At 38.4% G+C, this 10,188-nt stretch overlaps 1 protein-coding gene across 1 annotated transcript; it reads right to left on the bottom strand.

Moving 5' to 3' along the window:
• Positions 1-3,771: 3,771 nt before the first annotated feature.
• Positions 3,772-8,944, bottom strand: r3hdml (R3H domain containing-like). The gene is made up of 5 exons (XM_046055472.1): positions 8,624-8,944; positions 7,236-7,354; positions 7,000-7,102; positions 5,625-5,740; positions 3,772-3,904 (listed from the first exon to the last, which is right to left on the bottom strand). Exons 1-5 carry the CDS (start codon positions 8,942-8,944, stop codon positions 3,772-3,774), a joined length of 792 nt encoding a protein of 263 aa, XP_045911428.1.
• Between the last annotated feature and the right edge of the window lie 1,244 nt (positions 8,945-10,188).

The raw sequence follows: 10,188 nt of genomic DNA, 5'->3' as shown, positions 1-10,188 counted from the left end.
GGGTTACTCAAAAACCTGTCACTCTCGGGGGTTCCAGAAAATATGTAGCCCTACACAAAAACATGGATCACACAGAAACATCTGTTTAAAGACAAACCAACTGTTTAGCCACATTCATCACTTTTTTTTCTCATGATGGCCAGCTAAAAAATTAATTTGCATCTCTACATCCCACTGTGACATGCAAATTATTCAGTGAATGACCATGGGTGTAAAAACAAAACCCCACATCAACTGCTGTATCTGAAAGCTGGTGTGAGAAGTTGAACAGTGAGGCCTCTGCTTTCATTGAAAGAGTTCAGAACAGACGTCACAAAGGAACAGATGTAGCCCGTAGCAGCAGTGTGAAGATAGTGACTGAAGGGGATTTCTGTGGTCTTACAGACTTCACTGTGTTTGTGTTTGTGTTTGTATAGCATCATATCCTGTTGCCATATCTACAGATAGGCTTTGTGAGTTATTATCTTAGCTTTCATATTATGTCCGTTTCACAGTTACTTTACAGAAATAATGTTTTCAGCAACACAGGTCCAGAATAAACAGTTGTTTAAAATGCTAATTACAGTACAATTTGACATACTTCTACTCTTAATAGATATTGTACTTTGTACTTAAATTTATTTATTTGACACTTACAGTTAACGTTATTTTACTTATTTAAAAAAACAATGATTAATGATATGATGCAGTACTACTACTAATCTACCCAGTAGCAGTAGTATCAAAAATAGGCTCCATGTTGACAAACTACAGTGCAGAGCCATTAACTACTACTAAGTACTTTTAATGATGAGAGTTAAAGTATTACTATTATTAGATTGTGTATTTCTACTTACTTAAGTAAAGGATCTGAGTTCTTTTCCCCCCACTGAGAATACAAATACAGAGTCTTCTGCTCAAAAACTCTTACTTGTATCAGCAGCACCAAAAACATCATGTTCACATCACCTTGTAAACCTCTGCACCATCATCACCATCAGGCCCAACTCCCATGGCCTTTTTAACAACCTCCATATCTCTGACACACCTCCTGGATTACAGTCGTGTGGAAAAGGCAGACACAAATGGCGATGATATTTCCCCTCTGAATCTGTTGTGATCCAGCAGAGCTCAGGAGCCAAACGGCTGCTGCACAAACCACCGAAATGAAAGAAAAAGGCAAGCAGCTGCCACACTCGACCTTTTTTTCACTGAAGCCAAAACTGATAAAAACAAAAATGTTTGTACTCACCAAATGGAAGTTCCATACTTGAACTGACTTGTGTGTTTACATTGACCATGTCGTCCTCTGCTTCCTCGAGCATGTGTTTTAAATCCACGTTTTCCTCCCTCACCATAAGGTGTAAAATGTGGAAGTTTGGCGCAGCTTGCTGCAGTGTGAGAAGGGTGTTGTTGGTGCAAGGTAAGGCCGGTGTTGCCGCTGTTATCTTATTGATTTTCCTAATCTGGGCAAATGTGGGTGGGGAGGTTAAACAGTAACCAGGCTCGTATGGACACCAATCTATATAGCAGCTGTAACTACGGCAACATGATGATAGAAACTCAAATAGACATAAAGTTATCATGTGCTTTTCCCTCTTTCTCATCACCAAACAGCCGTTTCTCCAGATAAAGATTAGGAGTGAACAAGAGTGTTGAATAAGACTTAAAGGAGAGAGAAAGCTAGAGGGTGGGGAGAAATATGAAAGACAGAGAGGAGTGGAGAATGTACAGAGGGTGGCAGCGAACAAACTGTGTATGATGAGTAACGTAATCAGTTTTGTTTTGACTGAAGGGAAAAAGTAACTGACTGCTTAGCTGCCAGTTATAGAACTGGGCCTGAATCACCTGTGGATTGCAAGACACCCACTGAAATCTAATTTTAAAATGTCATTTCCACAGTCTCCTGGCAGAAATGGAAATCTCACGCCTGTTTCACTTCATAAAGGCGATTTTGTGCCATCTGATTGCAGCATCTGGCAGGCTTTTAAAATTCCACAGGCAAGTTTAGATATTTTCTTATGTCATTCACAAAAAATATGATGGTCTTTAACATGATTTATAAACCAGTCACAAGACATATTCAGGATTTATCACATACTGTACACACTAGTTGTTTTATGGTCTTTATGGGATTTACAGTCTCAATGAATAGTTTGACATTTTGGAAAATCCTTTTAGATGAGTCAGATGAGAATATCTTTACCACTTTTATGACTGTACGGTGAATACAGAGCTACAATGGTTTAACTTAGCTTACTAGCATAGATACTGGAAATGGGGAAATGACTAGTCTGGCTCTGTCCAAAAGTAACAAAATCCTACTGCCAGCACCTCTTAAACTCACTAACTCACTAACGTGTTACTAATCGTTTGTTTAATCTGTACAAAAACAGAAAAACCGACTATTTCTTGGCCGGCAACCTCTTTGTGATGGCAATTTGTTGTTTTTACAGTTCAGTTTTTAAACAGATTAGATATATTATGCGAATTAGTGAGATTAGCTGTTTCCAGTCTTTATTCTAAACTATGCTAAGCTAACCGTCTCATGGTTGTAGCTGCCGTACAGACGTGAAAGTGATGTAGCTCTTCTCATCTAACTCTCAGCAAGAAAGTCCATCCATCCATCCTCAACCACTTATCCTGCGTAAAGGGTCGCGGGGTCAGCAAGAAAGTGAATGAGCATATTTCCCAAAAATGTCAAACTATTTAAATGAGTGTTTGTGGAGGCATTGACTGGTGATGACAACTTGAAGACTGTCAATTATTCTATCAAGTGTTCAAAACAGCAGCAGATGTAATGATTTGTAATATTCATAACTATACAAACATGAAGCTCACACAGAATAAATTCCAGCTACTCTCCAATTCTGGATGAAGAGCTTCCAGATGAAAGGTTATCATTGTCACCGAAGTGCTGAGCTGCTCTGTACGTTTGTTTGTGAGGGTAAAAATGTTTTCCATATCAAATATGTTACATGTTTGCTGTTAGTGGCCATGGTGTGTGTGTGTGTGTGTGTGTGTGTGTGTGTGTGTGTGTGTGTGTGTGTTTGTGTGTGAGAGAGAGAATTGGTTTGGAGGCACAGCTGATTTACTTGTATTTTAGACCATAAAAACTGCATTACTCTCCTGTTTTATGGCAGAGAAAGTCTCTGAGGGGTGAACAGTAGAGATGTAATGAGGTGAAATGCAGGACAGAAAATTCCCTGCAGCAGCAGTGAATAAACACAAGTTGTGAACTGCATATTATTTATAGGGACGTACACCGTCATCAGTTATTTATAACTTAATTAATGTTCAGTGAGACAAACAGACAACCAATGAATTTAACGCATTTGTGTTTACTGCAGGAATGATTTGACAGTTTTTCACACTGAACAAAGAAAAATGTTCAGTCAGGTTAGAAAGAGACTCATAAAACACATCCAAGGCTACAGTAAATATAATCTGAACAATAAAAGTGCTTAGTTTTTGGTCAATGCCTCTCAAAAGTCATTCAAACCAACACATTGATTAATAACAGTGCAAAAACTCTCTGTAGACGTCTTAAACAAGTATAAAAACAGGAAAATGTCACTTATTTTTTCAATATTATTTTGTTAGTAACGTGTGGGATAAAGATTTACTTTGAACATAGTGGTAACTGGAGAGCTGCATCATTTTCTACTTGTCAGAAATGTTTTCATGTGCAGCCCTGCTGTTGGTTAAAACTTTAAGACTTTACATGGATTATTACTTTCTATTTTTTTTTATCTATTTTCAGTTAAAACACATATAAAACTCTGTGTTGTGTTAATATCTTGTAAGTCTTTTGGGTTTTGTGTTTGGTGAGCACTGGTTTCTCCAGCAGGAGCCGCCATAGCTGGATGGACAGCCAGAGCAAGGCCTCCCGCTCTTATAGGGAACCTCTCCAACCCAATTTCCTCTGAAACACAAATTAACATAAAGTTATAAGGCATTGTTATGCATTTATTTTTTAACAGAACCAAAATCTATCAAAGGATAAGACTCGCATTACTGTATATTTCTGTTATTGTAACAACAATGTGTTTTCTGAATAAAACTTCTCTACCCTCAGTGTGGCAAATCTTTATATACTCTTAGCTCAGAAATGCTGGGCACTGTAGTTTTCAGCAAATGTTAGTTAAACATGAGTAAATAGTATAGCATTTGTTGGGGACTAATTTCAGCAGCGTAGTGAGTATTTGGGGCAGCAGGACAGTGTACGTGGGATTGAGTCAAAACTAAACTAATGTGTGTTCATGGTAATGAAGGAACATGTCAGCCAGTACAACAGTGCGGCTCATTGATCTGTTTTTAATACTTTTTAAATAAAGAATTTCACCAGACGTATCCTTTAAAAACACAAATAATATGTGTTACATTTCCTGATGAAAATTTCTCGGTGGTGTTTTGTTTTATCAGAATAACAAACAAGCACGTTTATACTATCATAAACTATACACAATCCATCCTCACCAAAAAAACAGCCGTATAGGTAAATTATTATGTAGCGGCAGAAGAAGTCAGGTGACCATGTATAAGGAGCAACAAAGTCCGTGTAATGAGAGCGGTGAGATGGTTGGATGCGTCAAGTAGACCGAGGTTCATGTCCCATGAAAAAAGAAAGAAAATCAAGGTTTACTAACTTTTTGTATACGATTTGCATCACGTGAATTACATTACTTACGTCACATGACTTGTACCTATTTTAATCCAAACCACGATCTTCCTAAACCTAACCAAGTGGTTGTGTTGCCTAAACCTAACCAAACTACCACCATTTCATCTTTGTTACTTGTTAAATGTTATGTGTAATGTAATTAAGGTCCGCTACGCCAGTCACTGGTACTTGCCAATGCTCGTACATATTGTCATACATATTGTTTTGGGGAATGGTTTTATATGTCATTGTATCGGACATAGATGTTGTTTTGCATTAACATTCAAACTATTTTGTCATCTAGTCATTTACGTGCTGACTGTACACTACAGTATATACACGGCTGGATTATCTACTGGGGAAAGCGCCAGGGCCCCAGATCCAGAGAGGACCCAGTAGACCCGGGTTCACTTGGTATTGGCAAATGTTTGTAAGTTAGGATATTTACACCACCATTGCAAAGTAACCTATCAACTAAGGCAGGTCCAGGCATTTTTAGTTAATATCCTCATCATGTAGAGAGGCTTTTTGTAGTTTATAAGGTCCTCACATGGTGCACATTCCTAAATAAAGTTATATTTAATTAAATTACTGCAAACTAAAACACAGTATGTATAATCCAAGCATAGGAGTACTGCTTGTTTTAATGAGAACTTGGAGGCAACAAGGCACACATTACACAAATGGCGGTAGTTGTTGTGTTTCCCCTGTAAAATTACTGGAATAGATCAGCTTTTGGGGAAAAAGATGTATTCTTCTTGCCAGGTGTTCAATGAAAAGATCGTTGACACTTTCATATCTCTTCATTAAATATTAAGCTACAGCCAGCAGCTGGCTAGTTTTAGCTTAATACCTAGTTTTGTTACCTTCGAGACAGGTAAGGCTGGTTTCCACCGGTTTCCAGTATTTCGTTCCTCTCACCTAACTCTCAGCAAGAGTGTATTCCCCAAAAAGTCAAACTATTTTGTTTAATTCTCCTTACTTTATAGAGTAGTTGCAGACCAGCAGTGTCGCCTCCCTCCAGGTGCTCCCAAACACGTATAGGTTAGAGCACTTCCTGACAGCACACCCCACTCTGTTGGTGCTCGCCCACACCATCTGAGAGGGAACACAAAACATATCATGCATTAAATGCTGCGCAAGCAGATTTGCCAGGAGAGATCATTTGTAAAGTGACTGTACGTATATATATATATATATATATATATATATATATATATATATATATATATATATATATATATATACATTTACTAAATACTAATATATAATAATAATAATAATAATAATCCTTATTTGTAAAGCACTTTTCAAAAACAAGTTACAAAGTGCTTTAACAAGTGTAAAGAATAATACAAAAAAAAGATAAGAGCATGAAAATTTTATATAAAATTAGTAAAATACAATAAAATAAAAGGGATAAAATAAAGTCAAATAAGATCGGGAAAATATATAATAATATATATATATATTTACTAAATACTAGGGCTGTCCCCAACTAAGGATTAACATAGTCGAATCAGAATAGTCAAGTCCTGCCTATCATGTGTGTTAATCCCTTTTCTGTCTCTCTCTCGCCGGCCATTCACCGGTCTTGTGCGGAGTTTTGCATGCATGCAACTTGCGGTTCCTTGCAGGTCTATTTCAAGAAGCCGGCTAAAAACGATAAATTATTCTTTGTGGTTCATCAACGGTGATAAACTATCCGAAAGTCCTGCGGGGTGCAGACAACTCGGCACAACACCGGTGAAGCTGGGGCTCTGCCTCTTCTGCCACTACACACATGCTCACTGACGACCCAGGATTATAGGATTACAATTTAGGATTTATTTGCACACTTTAGAATTGAACGTTAATTGAACGTTTTAATATTTTTACATTTGTTTACAGCATTAATCATTTAAATGTGTTTTGTAATAGGCTGTATATTAACTTATGGGGAGAAAACTAGTTCTATGTAAAATTGGACATTGAGCACCCCCATATCGCCCAAATGGCATGATCCTTATTTCGCTGCGAAGCTTCGACTGTGAGATTAACAGTCGAATCAGGCTCCGCCCATCAAAGCATCGAATCTTCGACTATTCGGGGTCAGCCCTACTGAATACGTACATTTCACTTACTTTTGTTCTTTAAAAAGCCCAGTAAATTCCTGAAACAGCTGGACAGTGTAGTTTCCAGCAAGTGTTACTTAAACAGGAGTAAATAATGCATTTGTTGGGGACCATTTTCAGCTAGTTACAGCAGTGAATTTGCACAGCAGTGACAACAAGGAATCTCTATAAGCTCTCTTTAAATGCACAAAATCAGAAAACCCATTCCACCCCTTCCTCAGTCCAAAACAGACCCCACTGTACCTGTGTGTAGTGAGAGCACACAGACCCACTGCATCTGTTCGGGTAGGAGAAGTGGTGCCTCTCATCGTACCAGGACTTGACCAGATCAGTGATGGACTGGTACCTGTCACATCAAACACATATTCACTTATTTATCCATATAGTACAGTTGTATTATTAGTAGTAGTTTAACATGTATTCAGTGACTGTTACGACCATAGTGCATAGCTGGCTGTTTGCGCGGAGCTCTGCATTACCTTCCTGAAGTGATTGACAGGTTTTGTCCCATGTATTTCATGGCGTGTGTCGGACCGTGATCCCAAATGCATTGTGAAGCCCAAGAGTCAGCTGACTTAGCAAGTCCCTCATCCCAGAGCTTTAGAACCATGAAAGGGGGAGAAGGAGAAAGAGACAGGCGCATTTGATTTCAATCAGTTCAGCAAGAAAACAACAAAAAAATCCACTTTGCTCTTTGCCTAAAATGGAGTGAACCCACACATCTGCTTCCTGCTGACTTTTAAGTTTGTTGTACCATGAAATAAGTTGTTGTGGCTGTTACTTGCAAGATCTCTATCAGTTTGTTCTTTTTTAACTTTCACTTGTCTATGAAGATTCTCAGTCATCCAGGTCATAGTTATCCAACGAAGGTTAAAAATCAAGGGCAACTGGACTTGGTTGAAGATACTTGAAGACGTTTTGTCCCTCATCCAAAGGACTTCTTCAGTTCTGACTGACTGGCAGGGAAACTCAGCTATTTAACCTCAGTGGGGTCCTTATCCCGGGTCATCGATACCGCTGGTTCGTTAGTGTTCCTTGTTGCTGCGACGACAGTCGTTACGGTCGTTAAGACTACCTGTGGCCAAGACTGAACGACCATCGTTGGTATCTTCACCTTCACTCAACAAACGTAACCTATTGGCCTCAGGTGAAGATACCAACGATGGTCAGCAACAAGGAACACTAACGAACCAGCGGTATCGATGACCCGGGATAACGACCCCACTGAGGTTAACTGGGTTTGCACATTTGATGGAGGTCACAAAATACGGAAATACTACTATACTATAGTACTATAAAGCGTTGATATTACACCAAATAAGAAAATATTTCATGTTCTATTATAAGAGCATGATATATGCATGATGAAATATATATTCCTTTTGTTCTCAAGTCATTCACAAATAAAAACATTGTTATCTTGTGATGTTATTAATGCTGTATCAATGCAGTTAGAACCTTTTTATACAAACTATTATAAAACTCTAAATCCAAATAGACTTATTTGGGATTTAGGCGGGATAGGGCTGTGTATAAAGTACTGTCAGCAGCAATCACAGACACAGAGCAAATGGAAATACTGTACCCCAAACGTAAGTACAGTAATGCCTCCTTTTCTGTAGCCGACTTCTGAAACATGTTAGTTTAATTTAAAGTAATTCTCAGCAATTCTCAGAAAATTCAGAGAAGTGATGATGGTAATAAAACAGTGTTAGATATGTTTTCTCCAGGACCCCAAACAGAACATTAATTTAACATCTTATGCTGAGCTTTTTCTTTTGAGATGCACTGAAAATAAACTAACCTAAAAAAACAGAAACCCTAACTATGTGTCCCTGGTCTATTTCACTGCCGAGTGTTTCCTCACCATGAACTCCATATTAGCTGCAGGGGGAAGGACCTGAGAGCGGACTCGGTTGTGGTAATCCAGCAGGGCATTGATCTCTCTGGAGGAAATGGCTCGCTTACGTCTTCTGCGAGGTGCAGCCACATCTCCAGTGAGCACCCTGAAGTCAGCCTGTGTCTCAGCTCCAGCCTTGGTCGTGTTGAGCAGCTCAGTTGAGCTCGACAGCACAGCAGCAGCAGCTCCCATGTGAGGCTCCATCCACAGGGTGGCAGCCAACAGGAGCTGAACACAAGCAGCACCCATCTGAGCCCAGTGGAGGGGGAGGCTACAGCTGCACCACATCGCTGCACAACTCTGAGGAGGAGACAAGTTTACTTTATCATGATCAGAATGACAATGAAGATCATTGGAAGAATCTCAAAGGTGGTGTGTGTGTGGTGGGGGAGGGAGGGGGTTTGGTATTGCATTCAATCAGCTTATTTTAGATGCAAATATCAAAACCGGTGGTTCGTTATGAGAGAATGAAAAATCAAGAATGTGTGCATCGAAAAGCGTATTACATCTTCATCATGGAGCATGATATTGTCCCAATAAGTAGATGAACTGCTTTGGGGCAACAAATGAAAAATTATTTTTAAACATGGACATAAGTCCAATATTCAGCCTCCTTTAACTGTGTTTTTGGTCTCTACCAACTTCTGAGGCTGTATAGCTGTTAGTGCAGGTAGCAGGTAGTGTACATTGAGTTTTTGGTGCTTTTTTAGCTGCCTGCTGCAGCTACTGGAAACAACACCGATGAGAGTGAACTAAAACAGCAGTCTCTGAGGGTACATCACTATGTGCAAATCATTTTCACATTATTCTATCAGTGTATCTATTACTATTATACAACTACGAATTAGGCCGCTTTAAGAAATACATAAATACATACAAAATACAATAATTCTTTTAAGCACATGCTTGTGAGATTAATGCATAACAGTATTTTGTTTTACAACTATAGTAGTTATCTTGGTTTAAAATGTGAAATAATCAAATGTGTGTAACACATATATGTGTTTCCCACACCAAACTGCAACTTTATGCCCACTTCAAAATTAATATTTAAATGTTTAAAATATTTATAAAAGTGAGGATAAAAGGGTTAAAATGTGTTAAATGTTAATTAGATTGAAGGAAAAATAACATGCAAACTTGTTGTCCTGTTATGTTATTTCATTAAGTGTTTACACTTTATTAAATGACCACAGCTTTCATTACAAATAATAAATATTTCTAAGGTAATATTCGTTTAAGTAATGCTGCAAAACTTTCCTAATTAAATGAATAAAAAATATATGAGGAGAACTTTCAGTGCCAATCTACTAAACTAATCAATCTAGCAATAATAATCTGTTAAATTATTCCGCTTACCGTCCTCTACTGTCACCAGTGAATACATTTGTTGCATTAAAGGAGGAAAAAGCTGAGTCCCATACCTTCATCAGTGGATCCTTTCACAGAGCAGAGAAGCAGAGGAGACCCTCACTTCACCACAAGCTTTTGCAAACAAGCCCATTTGTCATGTGTGGCAGAGCGTTTTAACT

This window comes from Micropterus dolomieu, linkage group LG08 (assembly GCF_021292245.1).
Source record: "Micropterus dolomieu isolate WLL.071019.BEF.003 ecotype Adirondacks linkage group LG08, ASM2129224v1, whole genome shotgun sequence".
NCBI classification, from domain to species: domain Eukaryota; kingdom Metazoa; phylum Chordata; class Actinopteri; order Centrarchiformes; family Centrarchidae; genus Micropterus; species Micropterus dolomieu.
The sequence above is the reverse complement of the archived record's forward strand: the minus strand, read 5'-3'. Positions and strand labels throughout refer to the sequence as shown.

What these genes read in the sequence shown, in the direction of transcription:
- r3hdml (XM_046055472.1), bottom strand. Translation starts at nt 8,944, where the DNA reads ATGTGGTGCAGCTGTAGCCTCCCCCTCCACTGGGCTCAGATGGGTGCT. An exon ending in CAGCTAATATGGAGTTCATG is followed by an intron (nt 7,355 to 8,623) that starts GTGAGGAAACAC and finishes ATGGTTCTAAAG; the next exon opens with CTCTGGGATGAGGGACTTGC. An exon ending in CTGTCAATCACTTCAGGAAG is followed by an intron (nt 7,103 to 7,235) that starts GTAATGCAGAGC and finishes TTGATGTGACAG; the next exon opens with GTACCAGTCCATCACTGATC.